General features: G+C 35.0%; 1 protein-coding gene across 6 annotated transcripts in view; it reads left to right on the forward strand.

The window, feature by feature from the left end:
- Positions 1 to 20,809, forward strand: part of LOC139965684 (uncharacterized) — a 157,785-nt gene that overhangs the window by 80,784 nt on the left and 56,192 nt on the right. For 3 of the 6 annotated variants that reach the window (XM_071968302.1, XM_071968300.1, XM_071968299.1), the window contains one exon: positions 14,012 to 14,074. The exons of the other annotated variants lie outside the window; for them this stretch is intronic. In XM_071968302.1, the coding sequence (XP_071824403.1) occupies positions 14,030 to 14,074 (45 nt within the window). In that variant the 5' untranslated portion in view covers positions 14,012 to 14,029. The remainder of the gene's footprint in view (positions 1 to 14,011; positions 14,075 to 20,809) is intronic. 6 annotated transcript variants of the gene reach the window in all.

The raw sequence follows: 20,809 nt of genomic DNA on the forward strand, positions 1-20,809 counted from the left end.
GGGAAAAGAAATAATGTCAAGTAACAAAATTTCTTGAATTTAAATACATTTTGACAGTAAGACAATGTACAGCTATATGCAAAAATTTCCCTTTCAACAAAAAAAAAAAAAAAAAAAAAAAAATGTATGAAGTTTTTCATATTTTTATAGTTTTCATTTAAAAAAAAATGATAACACTGTTATTAAGTTTAGCCTTAGTACATATGGTCCTTGGGAGATTTAGCTCTAAATCTTAAGCAATAGAAGGTTATCATAAGTTTTACATTCAGAGGTTTTGTAACAGAGTATTGTTAAAAGGAACTTAGCATCCATGAATGCATACAGTATGCATCATTGTTGGTTTAGTACACAACAAGCTGCTGGTTTTCTCCACGATTGTGCAGACATAACTACAGTTAAACCGGTTACTATCCTTTTAATGTTTAATGAAATGCCAAAAACCAAAACAGATGGGTGATACATTTAATGCTTCCATGTTCGAAAAAAGAAGAAGATAACTTTACTCTATTCATAATCGTGTAAAATGATGTCACCATGTTATTTTCAAGCATCATTAGGTCATCTTAGATGTTGTTTTGCTTGCTATAATCATATTAGTGTCAAGTATCATTTGAGGAACCAATACATTCATGTTGTCCTTGATATCATGATATCAGTCTCAAGTATGATTGGATGATCTTTTAGATCATGTTTTTCTTGCGGGAGTGATATATATGTGTTTATCTACTTGACACTTAAAACACTTTATTACCAATACACCTACCACAGTATCATATAGCAGATATACTGTACCTATGTATAGTAAAGCCTAGCCTTCTTTACTATATAAGAATCTGGGCTATGTGCTAAATCCCAATAGTACATGTTACTACTCGGGCACCTGTTCAGATGGGAATAAAAAATAGAGAAATACAATAAAGTCAGCCTTGCAGAGCTTTCCACTGTTCCCTTTAATAATTGAGTACAGTATATAGAATATTGTTACAGTACGAAACCCAATCAGCAACATTTTTATACACTCATTGTTACTTGTAAATAGTGTCAAATATGTCTGCATGTTTGCTCCAAGTGTTGTTGTCTGTTTTATATTTCTGTTAGGTTCATAAGTGTGAACTAAAGTACTACAAACCTGAAGGAGAAGGTGGAATACCTTAAACTATTCACATGTTTGTAACATTGTTTATCTTGTAATACAGAATATGGCTTTGATTATTCTTTTCTTTATCTTTGATCATTTTCATCTTCTCAATCTTCTTCTTCTTCTTTCTCCTTCTTTTTTCTCTCGTAATTTCTGCGTCCAAAATCCTTGGGAAAAAAATCTAATCGCCTTGGATGATGGAAAGTATTGATTTTTGGTCTATAATTTGGCTGTTTTTCATCCTACTGGATGGACATAAGGCTGGCTGTTGCAACAACTTGATTTTGCCAGCTGCCTACAGAGAATTAATCACAAGGTCGCACTCTGAAGTCTAACCCAATCTTTCTCTCTTCCCTCTGCTCCCTTCTTTCATTACCATTCTTAGTGAGGAAAATTGAAGGATGTGTTGCGGCTTCATACGTAGTATGTGAGAGAGTCCCCCCAACAAGGCAACATTGGCTTATGTATCAGGGAACTTCTAATACCAATGATCAAAGTGAGATAGAGAGAGAGAAAAAGAAAAATAGATATAAAGAAAAGGGAGAAAAAAAAAAGAACTTTCACCCCTTGTCACCAGGAGCCGATCAAATAAGCCTTAATGGCCATCATTTGTCAAGGAACTTCAATCGTCTCAATTTGATTACAGAAAGTTTAGCAAAACAAAATTAGCAATTGTGAGGTATGAGTGGGTGAGGATGAAATGCCAAACTTTTTTTTATCTGGCAGGTGGACTTTGAGTCAAGTTCAAGGAGGAATTTCTTTTTTTCTTTCTTAAGAGATGAAAAAGAAAGAACAGAAATGGCTAAAATTTGACACATTGGTTGGTGTCTCAGGGGGTATCTCCATCAAAAGGGGGGGGGGGGATGGTGTGGATGAGGGTAAGAGGAGGTGAGATGGTTATCGTTAGGAGACTTAAGATGTTTTGTGGAGTCAACTTAAAAGTAAAAGTTTGTTTAAATTTGGGGAAGAAGAATAGGTAGGAGAATACTTAATGTTTAGGGAAATATATCCGGGAAATAATTTTGATATAAAACAAGGAAATAATGTGATCACAAAATTGGCCTTATTTTGGATTTATTTGGCATCAATTGCACTGTATATTTGGTCACAACATGATTTCCAAGAGATCCTTCTTGGAATCATCAGGGGTTTCCTAGCTTTCGTTTGAAGTGATTATCATTTAGAAAAACATTTATTTTCATTATAGGTCCATTAAACTTGGCAGTTGATCAGTTTATTGAAGAATTGAAAACCTTTGGAACCGAACACTTGTCTCTTAGGAATTTGGTTATTATTTCAAATTCTCATACGTTTTCTCCTATTATTGAGAATGGAAATTGTTTGAATAAAGGATATTCTGGACAATGTTTGGTAATCTAGTACAAGTTTCCAGGAATTTTAAAAAGTAGACTTATAATCAGTCATGTGGGGTGACATTCTCGTTTATTTACCACAAATAGTTGAAGTTTCTCCATCTGTAATCTCCCTCAAAAGTTTAAAAACTACAAATAATCATGCCATTTTGTTTAAGACATGTTTCCGTTGGTTAAATGGTAGCATAAATATTGACCGTTTGTTCTCTTTTCTTATTCTTTTTAATTAATTTCACTTTCCAACATTGCTTGTATGTCCACGTGTTTGTGTGTGAATAAGGTATACTTGCAAAATGCAGTTCTTTGCTGATAACAGATTTTTAAGCCATGTTACATGCCGAGCATTTCCCACCTTCACCGTGGTTCAGTAAACTTATTGTTGAACTTGATTGTAAAAAAAGAGTCTTAGCCCAGACTAGTTTATTTATGAACAAAGTACCTTAAGACCCTAATCTGACAAGGTAGTAAAAGCTGTTACATAATGGTTTGGTTTACAAGTTGTACCCTGCTGACCAGACTCTTAATGGAAACCTTTTGTGAAATTCAAACAAGATTGTGAAGCAGTAATAGCCTGAGCAAACCAAGGACTAACTTCTTTCTTTTTTGTCGTTGACTATTTTGTCTCCTTTTGTTAGAATGGAGGGTTGCTGGTGTAAATAGAAGCCAGGGTTAGCATTAGATAAATCTTTCCCATTTTGTTTGTCTTGAGGTCAAGATAAATCCCTGAAAATAGTTTATAGACACTGCAGGTTGGTTGATATGTATACAAAAGCTGATGGGAGAGAGAAGTTGAATAATGAAAACTATATAATACTCTCTTTGAGTTTCACAGCGTTAAAATTGCATACACTGTACAAAAACAAACCCCCCAAAAAAATGTTCCAAATGTGTCCGTCGGTATAATATCTCAATCCACTGATAATTATCGAAGGGTAACTTTAAAGGAAAATAAGTTGCCCAGATTTCTGCATCATAAAAGTGAAACATGTTTCGGATAAACATGTTCACTACACAGTTATAAATATTGTTACGGTGTGTTTAAATTTAAGTAAAAATTGTCGAGAGTTATATATTTTTTTGGAGATAGATACGTTCTGATCATTAATGCTAAATGTATGGGGTGAGGGGGGGCGTCTTTCTTGTGATCCACAATAGTTTCCTTTCCAAAATCATACTAAGTTTGTAAATTCGATGTAAAATCTAAATTGTTACGAATAAATTTTTAGAGTACAGTATAAGAGTTTATCTTATTACTACAAAAATGATCAAATTTATCTTCAATTTATTAAAAATTCAAGTAAAGTGAACACAAAAAAAAAATTTAAAAGTGAAGTAAAATATGTTCAAGTATAATGTAACTTAAAATTATTGCATGTCTATTGTGGAAACAAAACCTTTTTTTTTTTTACTTTTTTTTTTCTGAGGACTTGCTTTGAATAATCATCAAAATTTACAAATGATCAAAACAAGCCAAAGCACATGGATTTAGAAAAAAGATGTCTTTACACGTTACAGACACAATTTCATTAATCTTAGATGGGAAGAGAGATTACCAATAATGCAATGGTGTTTGATTAATTAAACATATATATATTAAATTTTTAATAACTTTCAGTCATTGTACTGAGCACCTGAAAGTACATTGATCTATGTTCATATCTTTGAAATTCAAAACATAGATTTCACCTTGATTGGATTGTTGTCTAAAGATGTATCTAAGGTTTTTTTTTGGGGGGGGAGGGGGAAGGAGACGAGGGGGTCGGTAGTGGTAAGCAAAAACAGTTTTAGTTATTTGATAATTATCCCTCAGCGACGATCTTGTCGGTTGTCATTTAACGGCAGAGATATTAACGTTATTGTTACTAATTAGTTTCTGTGTTTTTTACATTCCCAACACATCTGAAAATAAACTGTATATCAAAATGATGGAACTTTATAGGAGAATTATTACAGTGACACTTAAATCTGTGGATATAATTAAATGACTATAGCTTAATCAAAACCTTTCAACACATCGATTTCTAATTTTCCTTTACCTCTGTCCAATTTTAAACTGCATTGGTATTGTACTTATACTATTGTAATATAGTTGGGACTGTTTTTAGGTGGAAATGAAACTCGGAGTCAGGACACTGCTCCTTCCAAGAACTTGTCACTTACTAGTATATTCCTCTCCTGGTTTGACAGAGTATAACAGAAGGAAGACATGCAATATATTAGTAAATTCTACCACTGTATACCCTATGCACTATTAACATTGTATACTCCACCCTTCCCCCCTCCTCCCCCCCTTTAGTCCAAGGGTTAACTGCTCAGGTAACTAGAACATTTTTGTTCTGTAGGTAACAGAATATAATTTCTGCATGATCAAAAATGTGTATAACATAGCAATTTCCTATAAGATTTGATCACATCTTTGGCTCAGAATTTTGTATTCATTTGACTTTGATATGCAAATTAGGGAATGCTCCCTTGCCACACAGGCTGTTCTATAGAAATTTGACACTGAACCTTTAACCCTAGCAAACACAGATATAACACACATACAAAAGCATGTCACTAAACCCCACCCACCCCCTCCCCCGCCCTCTCCCCCACCCCCTCCCCCACCCTCTCCCCTCCCCTCCCCGCCCCCTCCCTCATCTCATCCCTCTCCTCTCAACCTTCCCTATCCATTCCTTAAATAAACCATACAGTTCAATTGAAAGACTTTTCAATTTATTCTATTCTGGAAATGTTTTTCAAAATATTTGAAATTCGCAAGTTCTCAGCAAGTCCAGAAATGATAACACTAGACAACAAGCAAAGGACAAAGACAAGACAAGACAAGCGTCTCGCGATCTTTGACTGTGTCCGCAAGCCATCAGAGTATCCAAACTGTTGGCTCCCTAGAAGACAACTTGTCACGAACGAAAACCAGAACAGCATTATTCTCTTACCGTTGCAATTTTGGGACAGTTTTTTTTCCTTCGAATAGCAATGAAGCACTTAAGGCCAGGTACTTAGCAATTAAAAGGATGAATAAACAGCCGAGGATCTGACAGTTTGGGTGACTAATTGAACGTAAATAAAATGAATCACCCTGTTAGAAAGAAGAGCTCTCTATCAAATTACGTTATTGAATATGAGAAAAAAGAGGCAGAGAAACGCAAGTATCTTTCAACTTGTTTTTGTTATAATTGGAGACGTTTTTCTGTATTTATAAATCAAGGTTATGAAATAAAATGCCATTTTATGTTTACATTTTGAGCAACACAAAAAATTAAGGAAAAATATAAGTAAGCTAATTTATCTAACTGTTATCATAAACAAATCATTAGTCTTTTGATTCAGCTCAGTGCTCTGGGCCAATTTGTGTTTTGGATCAAGAAAACCTGACACTCATAAATTTTCCCTTAACATGACGATATTTTCTGTACAAGTCACTGGCTGAGAATTTGTAGTATTCAGCGTTGTCAGAGGAATGTTTTTACGTTTGTGACACCTTCAAGTACGTAGTATCATAATTGAATAGACATTTAGAGGGTTGCCATGGATACCAAAAGTCATCATAAAAATGAAACTAAAAAGTTGATCTGTGTTGAATAATTTAGATTGTAACATAAATTATATGATCATTAACTTCCAATCTTTGGTTGTTGTATTAGCAATCTTTTTTCCAATATATTTCAATAAAATAAATATGGCCTTTTTTAGCATTCTAGCAGTCTTTGAATGACCATAGTTCCTTTCAGCCCCCAAGGAAGAGTTAACTTGTTGTGGTTAACTTTGAACCTAGTGGGTTGCTTTGAACCTAGTGGCTCAATGCTTTGAACCTAGTGGCTCAATGCTTTAACCTAGTGGCTCAATGCTTTGAACCTAGTGGCTCAATGCTTTGAATCTAGTGGGTCAATGCTTTGAACCTAGCAGGTTGCTCTCATGGGTTGCTTTGAACCTAGCTGGTAATTGTTTTAAACCTCTTCAATGGTTAATTAAAGAGGACTAGTAATTACCCGTATTTCAAAATTAGTATCCGGTATATGAACAGTTTTTCTGTGTGTGAAGTCCTTATTATTTTTTTTGGGGGGGGGGGGGTTGGGGGCGGAGGATTTTGGGAGGAGGAGCAGAGGGGACAAATCAATGATCCAATCTGGTTCCATTCCCTCACAGGCATCTGTTGCAATGTAAACAACATCATGATACTTTCCAAGACAGTAGTGTAGAGTAATACATTAGGCCTATTTGTATTTCAGGGACAGAAAACATGTTGCAAATTGTTCACATCTTGAGACAAAATACTGCAAAAACCAAAGACAAACGCTTGACAAAAAATAGTTAAATGCTAGACCATGCCACTTGTGCACTAGATTCCTGAGTTACATAGCAATCGATGTTTGATAACAAGTCAAAAATAGAATAGGGAAAGAATTGTTTTGTTTTATTGGGACAGAATACAATTAAATTAAAGCCATCAAAGAAACATGAAGATGAACAGAAGGGTGGGGGAGGAAAACAAAGGTGAAAAAATTGTATTTGTCTTGTAACCCTGTCCTATTTTTGCACTTAATATTTTTTTTTACGTTCAATGTTTACCATATATATGTATGTATTTAAACAGATATATATATACATATATATACTGTAGATCAGTAATTATCTGGGTGCACTTACTGTAAGTGTTTAAGTTGAATATCTAGTCTTCGTCGCTATCACCTTTGCTCCACTTTCAATTTCAAAACAGATCAGATTTCTATCTTTAACTAGGACATGTACGTATAAGTAAGTTGTTTATCTTTTTTCTTTCTTGGCAGACGATATATTTATCTTTTCTTTACATTTTCGTCATATTCCGCTCTGATGCCATCTGCCAAAGTTTTTTTTTTTCTCCTTTACATGGATTAAAAGAAGAAAAAAATAGGAATTTATAATTGTCAAGCCATTCTTATTATTTTAACGGTCAGCTGACCTTAGTAATAATAAGTTGTATCTGGAGCAGGTGGTGTGGCTGTCCCTATTACACACATGAGCGCTGTTACCCAGTTTGACGCACACACATCGGCATCGTCGCCCCGTTCAACTACGCCAGTTTGCTGTCTGAACACAAACAGTGGTAAAATCTCTGTATGTGTGTTAAGGGCCTAATTTTTGTAGGTTAATGGAATTCTGTTTTAGAAGGCAGTCAGGATAGAAAAAAAGTACTAATGTGAAAGCAAGGCCTTTTATTACACTAATGGATGCATCAAGGTCAGTCTCTGTGGAGCCTAGCTGCCGCAAAAACAAATAAAACAGAGTTGATATTATCAAGTGGAAAAACTTCAATTGAAATGCCTGCAACTTTCCTATGATTAATAACATCTTTAATCGGTTGAGTTTTTTTGTTTTTTTTTCCCCAGTGATTTTTTTGTTTTGACTTGGGTGGAAAATGTTGGAAATGATTTTTGGAAACATCTTTTTTAAGTTTAATATCAAATATACATCCATTTGGGAAAGCAGACAATAATAAATTGTTTTTTTTTTCATTTTTTTTTATTGGAGGAGAAAAACTGGTCCTCTTGTTATCAAATTCAGTGTATTGTTTCAGTAGTCAATATTAATTCAATCTCAATAAAGTGGGAAGAGTAGTTGATATAAACCTTCAGTTTATCAACATTTTGGTTGGGTTTGTCTAGTCAGTTTGCTAGTTAAATAATCATCAAATCCTTGAGGTAGGGTATTGCAACATTTGTGACAAATTTTGTTTAAAGAAGTTTATTTTTATTTATTACAATTGTTGTGTCAACTGATATCCATCAATTATGAGACACCCCACTCCCCACCCCTGCTTCCCAGCCCCACTACCCCCTTCCCCATCCATCCTTATGAGGGAGGAGTGTATAGGTCTAGAATTCTGATGAACAAAGCATAACTATTTGAAGCATTTATTGATCTTCATAAGATGGCCACAGTGCAAAGGTGCAAGTGAAAGCCTTGTAGAAAAATTGAATTGTCTCAAAAATATTGATGGTTAATGGTTAAGAATTTTAGAGAAATATGCAGAATTTATCATAGGACCAAAACAGACAATTAGTGTTCATTCTGCTGGAAATGAATTTGATTCTTTCTTGCAGTGAAGAGAATTACTTTGTAAATAAAAAAAAAACAAGAAATAATGTATATAAATAAAATATATAAAAATTGTGTCATATTAATTGATCTGTGACACATCTTTCACAGCTTTAAAAAATTTCAGATAATTTATTGACCACTTTAATCTGCCAAAACTGTTTTCATTCATCAATTATTCTATGTATACAAATTTAATTTAGTCCAAAAAACAATACCGTCTGATACAACAGATCTTAGCATGCCCCGTGAAAATGTTTCATTCGTGTAAAGATTGTTTACGGGAAGCATTTTGTAAGATTGTTGACATATCATGGTCCTAACATCCTGCTTCGTCCTCCCCTATCAATCAATTTCGAATATTTTTGTTTTTGAACCTTTCGGTAAACATCGGGTCGTTAGGTTTGGATGTCACTTAGCAAGTCAAAATATTGGTGGTTGGATATTCAATTGTGAGACTCAAAGTTGTTTGTGGAATTATCTTTGTATGAGTCATTAATCTCACTGCAGAACAAGAGATAAATATTCAGTTTTGTTGTTTTGGGTTTTTTTCTTGGAGGGGGGGGGGGGTAGGTATGGAGGTGAGTGGCTGCTGTGGATGGTTAGTTTTGTTGCGCAAATTTGCTTTCTTTGTTTTGACCATTCTTCAGCAAGTTTATAATGAAGGAATACTGTTCATAGATCAATGTTTTAAAAATTTACTAGAAATGTTAAGAAAATAATTCAGGAATTAAACTCTCATTAACTAAAGGATTGCCTCAGGAAAGTTTTTGTGATGGAAATAGTGTACAAAGGAAAACCTTAATCACAAAATATGGACAATTCCACCACGAAAAAGCTGAAAAAATTTCTTAGAATTCTTCCTTCCAACTAACGTTCATGCAGTGTGAAGTACCGTCCAGCTCTGATTGGATCTATTAATGTATCCTTATGTCACCACATGTACAGCTGCTGGTTATGTCTCCTATCCATAGCAGCGCTCCCCTCCGAACAACCCCCGTAACATTTTATGGGACACTTCATCTGTAATAGGTTCCACGATGACATAAGGATGCTGGTAAAACGTTTAAAGGATCTGTCAGCTGCAAGCAAACTCTGGCAGCTGGTACTTGGTCTCGGAGATAAAGAAGAGACGATTGCTATGGGCCTGTAGGTTTAGGGCGCTAGTCTGATAGAGGGAAGCATACGCTGATGAGTTCAGGTATAAGGTCAGGGAGGATTCTGATAGAGCGCTAGTCTGATAGAGGGCAGTATACGCTGATGAGTTCAGGTATAAGGTTAGGGAGGAGTTGGTCTTCAATGTCCTGTCAAAGTATACGATGGTTCTTTACTGCCCCTTCCCAGTTATGATAACCTAGCCAACCATCTTCTAGCTTAAACCTCAAGTGTATCAAGTTGTCGGGTCAGGCTCAACTGGCAGCATAATCAGGCTTGGACGAATCCAAATTTCGTCGGTACTTTTTAGAAGTTAAAAGAAGAAGCACTATTTTCGATTGTGGCGGTTGAAGTGGGGATTTGTGGATACAGCTTCAATTGTAAAAAAATAAGGGAGGTGAAAGTCCAGGTGATCAACGTACTTTCTTTTGTCCAAACTGGCCTTTGTGTTGGGCCGCTGTACAGTTGATCTCATCTGGCCTTTCACAAATGCCCTTTATCTCTAACATGGAAACATTCTGTTCAATTTGGTTCTTGTTGTTGTAATAGGTCTCAGCTACTTAAAAAGCTTCTTTTTTTTTTCTCCTTTCTATGTGACATATTGAATTAAACCTTTATAGTGTACTGTATACACTAGTGATATGGCTATGACAACAAACACACTTAATAAAAAGGTAGTATTATGCTAAGTTTATATTCCTCCTGGAGTTATCACCATCATTTACAAACCCCCAAGATATATCATAAATTTATCTACAAGCATTGCTTGTCTCTCTAAACCTGTCTGCTAGAATCTTCACTGAGGGAGGAGGAGATACACACTACCAGCAACATACCTCTCCTACAACCCTCAGAGGAGGAGAAAACTTTAAAGGGAAAATGTTGCCAGTTTTATAAACTTGAACTGTTATATATATGTATATATATAGACCCTTGTGGTCATAAGAGTCCTTGCTGGTAATTTTTCCAACCCAGTTTTCTCCACCCTGTAAGAAATGTATGTCACATGGAGTGATTTAACTGATTTTTTTTCCTCATTTTTTTTATCTTTCCATTTATTATTTCTATATTTTATTTTAGACATGGGTAGATAAGAAGCAATAACAGTTTGACAGTGGAAACACCTGTATAAACCTAGCTTGCTCTCCTGGGTCCTGTCATAACAAAGATGCTACTAAAACTTTATGAGTATTTCCCTCTCTTTATGCTTCCCTGAGTGAGAGCCCTCAGTGCCATATGCGTCAATCAGTGGCCGAGGGATGACAGAGAATTAGATTTAAGAGGGTGCTCCCTCACTACAAGGCAGTAAGTAGCTGACAAAGACTTGAGGCCACAGAAACAAAGACTTTTTAAAGGAGCACGGTTTGTTTTAAAAACAAAGATCGCTTTCATTCCGGGACGCTCCTCCTTACATTTAACTCGGTTTTACATGATTCAAAGCGTTTGTCGTGAAAATCAAAAGATGGGGGATGTTTGCGACTGAAAGCCTGAAACCAAGTTTATACTAAAACATGTTTCAGCATTTTCTTACGTTTAAATAAAAAAAATTAAAAAAATACTTTCAATTCCTCTGTCGTGGTCCATTGGATAGAAATATCGTTTGATTGAAATTTTGCCACTGTTGTTCCTTATTTAAAAACTTCCGATGTAACTATCTGCTTTATACGAGACTCAAGATTTGAAAAAAAGAAACTCTAGCAGTTGGGGGTGTTAAGATGGTTAAGAATTGTAGCAAATTTTCATACTGGAGTTGATGAATTATGCAATGAATATAAATACACAGATATTATGCTGGGCAGTGGACTATGTATAGTATCTGTAGAATAAAGAGACCATTAACCAAGATCGCTGTATCAATTAGTGTCATTATGGCAAGAAAGATCATTGTTTGATAGCATGTCACTTACGATTGCACTACAGTATATTAACTTTGTACATTTTGTACTTTGAAATATGTGGGATTTCAGAAGTCTATAAACTATAAACAAAAATAGTTATTAGTTTGAATTGTTTGGTACACATGTATGAGGTGCAAGAAAATGGAATTATTTTGCTGCTACATATCTGTTGGTGTAATTAATTATTTAGCTAGTTCTTGGAGAAGTTGCAAGGTATTTTTGGAAGAATAATCATGATGATTATGGTCCTAAAATTCCTGCACTCCTTTCGGTGTTATTCCCTTGAGAACCCATCAATTGCCTTTGATGCAGTTATAGTAAATATTACTCTCTATTAATTATATTTTATTAATTATTTATTTGCTTGTTGAGAAATATCCCAATAATAAAACAGACACTTAGCAGTATAAATCCTTCCATGTTTTGTCAATAAATAAGCATATATAATACAAATAAAGATGAGAATTATTTTCTCCCTCTCCTCCCCTTCCTCCCACCCCTCCCCCCCCCCCTCTTTCTTTGGTCGGTTGCTCTTTTAGAATATATTTGTTATCGATGAACTGTCTTGCTATATATATATACGTTGTTCTCTGGAAGAAATTCTCTGATACTTCTTTTCCGTCAAGCCAAATAAAACACCTCTGTTTGAAAGATCTTGACAAATAAACTTGCAATAGAAATCTTTTGATAACAATCATTGATAGCCAACAATGCTGACATAACCTTTATACACAAATCTGTTATCATGTAAGTAAATGGCTTCCGTCAGCCACATCTGTATACATAGAAGTGAGCTGAGCGTTTGGCAAGAGAAACATGTTCTTCTGTTGGCAACACTTTTGCATGCGTCTGAAATGGGCTTGTAGTTAAATATACCATAATTGTATGTAAAATTTAAAAGTGACAATGAAAAAATTTACTCACGTTAATTTCGTATTATTTCCGCCATCATCAATAACTATAATCATCGATAGAAAAAAATTGCTCTAAAGTACTGGAGTACTGTCACCGATTTGTATTAATTTTCATAAACAACCATAAAAAACCATCATCAATCCACTATCATCAATACAATTTTATCCATAATATTCATCTTTATTCTAGTTTCCATGTACCATCATTAATATCGATACCATCAGCTCAGTTCCCGAACTATCATCAGTTCCGGATCATCAATATTACCTGTCAGTCGCCAGTTCACATTATCATCAATTCACTAACATCACTAAACTATCATCCAATTCTATTCCATCTTTATTTTACATTCCAAGTACATTAGTTAGTGTATATTACCATCAGCTTAGTTTTAGGTTCTGTGTAATCAACATCGAGATTTAGTTCACGCTCATCTTGATCAATTATGATATCATGGAACCTATCACATCTTGAATGCAGTGTTTTGTGCCCACTATTGCTTTAGGCTTGTGTCCCTAATTAAGGCTGGCTGGGCGGATAATTTGCCCCATCTGAAGCTCCTGGTGTCACGCAGCTGCTTAATACCAGCTCCGTTTCGTCACCAATTCACGACCCTCCATACTAACATATATCTACAGACTCATCCATTTTTAAGCCATCGATTTCTGACTTTCCAAATTTATTAGTTTTAATTTCAAAACCTGAATTTACTACAACCATTAAGACACATGTATCAATTCACTGTTTTTCAATCTACTATTTTCAACTGTTATTAATATATCATTTACAGAACATAATTCTTATATTACACAGTCATATAACTTATTTGTCATCCAGATACTAAAATGATCAAAAGTAGTGTCTGCAACACTTCCTTCCGCCATCAAAATTATGACTTAATTAACCCGTTTAATATAGTATTTTGTCTGCTGCATTTCTTACATGCAGTTAAACCAGGTAAGCTATCACTGCGCACTATTGAACAGTAATGTTTCATCATGTATGTATGTATGACATTGGTTAGTGGTGTAGCGCTAGATATCCCTTTAATCGTAGTTGAACCCCCTCTTCTCCCTCCCCCCCCCCTTTAATGGCTTGTATACATTGCAGGAGTGTGTGCAGGCTATGAACTCAACCATTTAAGAGTAAATCAAAACCTTCAAAAGATTCCCTCCCTCATACAACAAAAGACATAAATCTTTGGTCAAAAATGATTTTTAACCCCCCCTCTGATCAAGTGGTAAAAGCTAGTGGGCTGTTTTATACAGTACAGGGACATGCATACTAAACTGATAGTTCAGACCCTCTCAATATTCTTGTGGGTTTGGGGGAATTTTGGTTCATCTCTGGCAAAGTTTGTTTGGTCATTAAAGGGGAGAAGCAGTCGAGCTGGGAACATTAGGATACATTTCCATCATTACTTGCCTTCATCCTGGATATTTTCACTTCAGGAATTCCTCGGCTCTGAAATGAGGAAAATTTGCTACTGTTCTGACAGGAATTACTACTCTACTGTGAGTATATATGACTCTTGAATTTGTGTTGTGAATGTTCATCATTTCTGTGAATGGAAGCTAAGAAGTTAAGTGCAGTGCGCATACAGTGTGTGTACACTGCCGAAGTAGCTTACAAATTGCTTACAGACTATAAATAGAATTTAGGGTAATGGATAATTCTCGAAGTGCTTGGAATATTTAGGTACTAACAGTATATAAATTTGAATGTGAGTTTTCACACATGTTATAGAACACAGAGGTTACCGCTGATTTATCCCAAGAGCAAGATCTGCAGTAGCAGGTTGAAAACAATGAAATAAATCGGTTGAGTTACCACATGATTTCCATTCATCTCTGAAACAAACACTTTAAAACGAGAACTGAAATGGCTGTCTACAGTAAGTAGGTCGTTTAGAATCATTGAAAAAAAGGTCATGAACGTAGTCCAAAAATATGTAGGAATGTAGCCGCATTTTTTTTTGGGGGGGGGAGGGGAGATTGAATGTTTGAAACAAAACATAGGGAATAATAAAATGCTAGCTGCTACCACAGGATGTATTATAGGAATTAGATGTATAAAGATCTGTCGAGAGTCAGCTGTACAATACCTCTATAATATTGTATATGTTTGTATAATATCAAGCTAATTAATCATAAATAACATACAGTATAAGTACTGTGCACACTAAACAGAACCTCCGAATGCTGTACTAGGCCTACTGAGTTATTAAAGTTGCAAACGTGGTATAGCATACGTTATAGCACAGTAATATTAGAAACACTGTGTTTACCCCATACTTGCCCGTGTGTGCGACTATAAATATATATATTACAAGCAAATAAGGTTGATGTTTAAATCAGAAAGGTACCGTTATGTTTATTATGAGTCTATTAGGCTAGGAGACATGGTTGATGACCTTTATACAGTTGCCAGTCTTACATTATTATTTATTTGTTTTTCTCAGTCTTTTCCCTTCCCCATAACTTGATTTGTTTCCAAAGTAGAACACTCTTGATGAAGCTAGGTGTGTATGATGCAGTTGTAATGTTAAGCCTACATTTTGGTCGCAGCATATTTCAAAAAGATTCCCAACTCTTATCTGAACTGATAAGGAAGACTCTTTTACTTGTCTTAGAGTTAATTTTGTTCTCAGATTCTACTGTCTGGCCATGCCAGGGATATGTACCAGTACATTTATAGGCTGATGTCAGTATTTGGCGTTATAAGCAATATAACATTTCAACTGTTTGGTGCTTTTGTATTCATATCGGGGAAAAAAAGACTGTTCTTGTAGTTAGCCAAGATTTAGTGTGATTCCTAGAGAACTATAAGTTTTTCTGTTTTTCTGTACAATAGCAATTTAAGCTATCGTAACTTTCGGATCTGATCCAGATGTGTGCTGATATACAGTATAATTAACTTGATGTCACCCATAGCAACAGTTCCATGCAGGCCTATATACATTCCTCATCCTCTACCATCATTATAGACATGCATTTTTAACCGTTATATGCACAAGTATTAAACACAAATGATCTTCATCATATCATAATATTTATTTAGAGAACAATGACAGATTTAGCTAACTTTTGAATATTCATGTTATTTGCAAATTGCAACTTAATCATGCATCTCCAGTAATAAACGCACACAAACATATATATAACAGAAATGTAAAGAGTCTTTACAATTGAATCATGTCAGCTAAGCCTAACACACATTTATAGTTGACATATCTCTGCCTATCCTAATAGCCTTACAAAAAGTGGGGGTAGTTGTTGACATAAACTAAATTAATGCTAATTTTAACCTAGTTTTACATTTTAGAGGAGAGAACAAGTCTTTGGTAGCATTTGCACAAAGTGTTGGGCTCGAGTTGTCAAGTTATATGAACTTGGTAGAAAGTTAAGCAGAAGTAGGGCGACCGACATTCATATGCATAATCTACCATATGACAATGAGGTCATAGGTCATATTATGCTTAACATATCACAGTGCCTTTCTGTTTTCCTCCTAGTGCATCTCCGTAAGCCACACAATCTTTCATAAATTGAATTTATTTTGTTCATTTGATTACACTTATTCTGTAGTACCCAAAGGCTAAATATTCTAATGATATTAAACTATTTATCTTCCTGTATTTTTTAATTGCAAAGTATAATACTATCCTTAGGAGGAATCAATTGTCTTGTTCACCGGAATAAAATATCCATTTTATCTCATCATGTCATCACATGTAAGAAAATTACTGGAGGGATTATGGAATGGATAAAACATCCCTCTACCAACCTGTGGACACTGTAATTACAAGAAAGAAAGAACACACAAAAAATATATTAAAAAAATAATAATAAATGCAATGCAAAGCTTCAGACGAGGGCAAAATCTGAAGTTGAAAGTATAAACGGAATATATCTCTATTCCTTTAATTTCATTAGCATGCAACAAGATTTGTATCACACCTAAGGCCTGAGAAGCATTTAACAAATTTTACCTGCAGCTATGAGAAAAGGGGGGGGGGGGGGGGAAGAGCGAGAAGGATCGGACAAACGGAAAGAGGAAAAAGGAATCAGAAGCTGGATCTAGAGATGTGAGAATATAAATGCGATGTCTTAGGATGGTTAAATTTTAGGCTAATCCAAATAATTGGTAGGAGGGGAAACAGATCCCGTCTCCCGAGGCTGTCAAATTTTTCTGTCTCTCTTTTTTTCATTTTTTTTTCCTTCTCCTTTTTACAAAAGAGACTTTGAGGAGATTTTGTTCATTACTCGTGGTCGTCATCAATGGTAGATCAGTCCTTAGAGGTGATGACATTTATAATTTCATAAGTCAAGAGGTGTTTGTTTGTTGAAAAATTCATTTCCGACGATACAATATGGATAATTTTGGAAGTCATGCATTAATAGTTATTGCATTGACTATTTAAAGTCAAATGAGAACGAGATGATTTTTTAATAATGAATACTGTGTATAGTAGCATCTCCATAAGTGGAATCCAAAGGTACCTTTAGATGGAAATGAAATCATTGATATCAGGTTTTTTTTCCAATAAATTTAATAAAAAATGTGTAAGAGAATGTTAAATGAAAAAGAATATCAATTAAATACTGTTTTTCTTGGCTTTCAATATACAAAACGTTGTTTTAGTTTAAATGGCAAATAAATTCCTTCTTAGTGTTGTAGATCTAGGCTATTTTCTTCACTAGATCTAACTTATAATCCCCCTAGATCTAGCCTATATGCTTCCCTAGATCTAGTCTATATTCTTCCCTAGATCTAGCCTATTTTCTTCTTCCTAGATCTAGCCTATTTTCTTCCCTAGATCTAGCTTATTTTCTTCCTAAGATCTAACTCATTTTCTTCTCTAGATCTAGCCTATTTCCTTCCCTAGATCTAGCCTATTTTCTTCCCTAGATCTAACTTATTTTTTCCATAGATCTAGCCCATAGATCTAGCCCTTAGATCTAGCCTATTTTCTTCCCTAGATCTAGCTTATTTTCTTCCTAAGAGCTAACTTATTTCCTTCTCTAGATCTAGCTTATTTTCTTCCCTAGATCTAGCCTATTTTCTTCCCTAGATCTAGTTTATTTCCTTCCTACTTATTTTCTTCTCTAGATCTAGCCTATTTTTTTCCCTAGATCTAGCTTATTTTCTTCCATGGATGTTAAGAGTAGAGACCAGGTTAAACCTTATTTAGACAGCCTACAATATTAAGGTTATGTAACGAGTACTGTATATTCCAGATTAGTTACAAGTTTTTTGAGTCTGTTTATACTATATAAGCTAATAATTTTTAATAATGATCGTCCTTGAATAATTTCAGATATAATTGTCGTAAGGTTTATGGTGACATCTTAATAACTTGTCTGTCTGTGTATTACATTATATAAATCAAGAGCAGCAGGGAAAACGTAATAATGTTCTCCACACATGTATTGGTTACAAGGTACATGATTTTAATTAACTTCAGGACGAGGAAAATGCAAATCAGGGTAATTCGTCGCACTATTTATATAAATTAACTGACAGTATTGTAATTAACTTTGGGTGAAGTTAGTCATGATTTCAATTTGGTTTTGAATTCTCTTAGCAAGATTAAGAGTTTGCTCAGATCTAAATGAAAAGAAGTCAGCTGCATTTTATTGTTCTTCTTCTTCTTCTTCTTCTTCTTTTGCATTGATGCTACAACGTTGCGTTGGTTACAGCTTATAAGTAAACTGATTTGTGCATAAATCAACTCATCAAGCGGTTGGTGACAATTATTTTTTTTAGTCTTCCTTTCTCGAAATTCAAATAAACTTGCTTTAATCGAAGACCGCTGCATTATGTCATCAGGAATGGCCCGTTAAAGTAAGGGAATGATGAATAGCAGAAGTTAATAAATTAGTTTATTTAATATCTGAGCGAAATAAAAGGGAAAAAAATTGGGGCATCGTTAATTTCCAAGCTCCGGATGTGAGTTCTATTGTAATATTAATATTTTTATCGTTAATAATTTACAAAGAAAAAAAGAAAGGAGGTTGAAGTGGCCTTATTATTTGCAGGTCAAGGCCTCAATCCATATTCTTCCTGGAAGGCATTAATTGACGTAAAAGATACGACATCTTCTCGGTTTCTTTGAAGGAGAAATGAACTTCGCTTGAACTCGTTGTCGTTGTGGTTGTCGTCATCTTTTGAAGACTATAATAAGATGAATCAATCCCAATCTCTTTGGCGCATATGAAAGAGAATAGAGCAATCCATTAGAAAACAGGTAAAACTAATGTCAACAGTGGTGTCATAAGGATCAGCAGGAAATAGAAGGACAATTTCTTTGACAAACAGAATTGTTTACATAACAAGAACCACTTTCGATATCCAGAGAGAGAGAGAGAGAGATGTGCGTATACTCGACTCAGCGGGCAGGAAGTGGCTGCTTAGCCTGTGTACATGGTTTGTGTTTCAACATGAGAGCGATACGTAACGATGCAAAGAGGCGTTAGAGAGCAGCAGCTAAGAAGGACGTCATCTGATGAATGTTTTAATGAGTGAATTTGGATTGAACCGGATTGTAGCATGTATTAAAGTTAAGACCTATTTAGATCTAGTATCACCATCTTATACCACACAGAATTAATATTTGGGAGTATTCATAGTCCCAATGATAAGCCAATGAGGCTTCTTCGCGAGTTCCTGCTTGCAGTCCCCTGAGGATCTTATATACATACATACAATATTGGAATACTAGCCCTTTTACTCTATTCTTCTATAACATGGACTTTACCAAGAATTCTGATCATAATCAGCTGCATTTCCTCCTATCCCATCTTCTCCTCCTCCCCTTATCCCTTCTCCGGGATGGTGGACGATTAACTTACCCTTTGCTCTGTATTTGTTATTTCCGCATAACGTTTAGTTTACCGAGAATAATGATTGTAACACCATGCTTCTTCCTTGTTACCTAGGACGAGAGATTGCCTCAAAATTATTTTCCCAAACTTGTCAAATTCTATGTATTCAAGAAAATGATTAATGGCCCATTTTCGCTTTGTAAGCCGATCGCGAGTTTGTTGTCTGTCTCTTGTACAGCCTTGTTTTGCCCTGAGTTTATGTTTCCGTTAAGTTTGTGTAGGTTATGGCAAGAGAAGATGGTACTTTGATCTCTCCCTCTGGAGGGAACCATTTCCATCAGCTCCCAGGTAAAGTATAAACACCTGATCAGTTTAAAGAGCTGATAAATTAAAAAACCAAAGAAAAATATCACACTTTTATGAAATGTGGCATTCATCATATCAAGTTCCAGCTGCCAAGGATGATGAGTAGAAGAAGGAAATGTGCAAAAGTGAGGCGTAAGTCATTATTACCAAGCCCACCGTAAAGTCAAAAGTGAGAAATGTTATAATGCCAACATAAGTCGATGTAATCTCTCTTGACATGTGTTGCAAAAGACTGTGGGTTATGGGTGCAGTGTGCATTGCATTGCATCGCCGTTCACGAACACATATTAATCTGTTGGTTCATTCTCCCCCCCCCTCCCCATCCCAGCACCATATCATCTTCCCAAAATCACGCATAAACTTTGGACATTTGAGTTGTACGTCTTAATTGACATGAATTGTTAATAGTTTCAAAAATTAAGGAAGGATTGGGATGAATATATATATTATATACATGTATGCATCTTGAAATTCTGTAATGTATGCACTGAGGTCGGTTGAATGGATACATCCCGAAAGCTTAAACATGATCAGTATATTGTGCTAGCATTTATTTCCACTCGAGTCTGTTATGTTAGACTATACTAAAACGTTGCCTTTCTTAACATTTCCATGGATGTGTTAAATATTTATGTGTTAAACATTTACATGGATATGTTAACATTTACATGGATGTGTTACCAATTACATGGATGTGTTAAACCTTTACATGGATGTGTTAAACATTTACATGGATGTACTATCATTTCCATGGATGTGTTAAACATTTATGTGTTAAACATTTACATGGATGTGTTAACTTTTACATGGATGTGTTAACATTTACCGGATGTATTAACATTTACCGGAAGTGTTTACAATTACATGGATGTGTTAAACATTTACATGGACGGTTTGTTCCACCTATATGTAACTGAAAGAACAGTAATAGTACATTATTGGCTACGGAAAATGATGCTCTTCTACGCCTATGTATGATCCTTGGATATATTCTGGTACCTGTAACCTGTTTTTGTTTTTGTTCCACCCTAGTACCTGCCTATGTACTGTACATGT

This window comes from Apostichopus japonicus, chromosome 3, assembly GCF_037975245.1.
Source record: "Apostichopus japonicus isolate 1M-3 chromosome 3, ASM3797524v1, whole genome shotgun sequence".
Lineage (NCBI taxonomy): Eukaryota > Metazoa > Echinodermata > Holothuroidea > Aspidochirotida > Stichopodidae > Apostichopus > Apostichopus japonicus.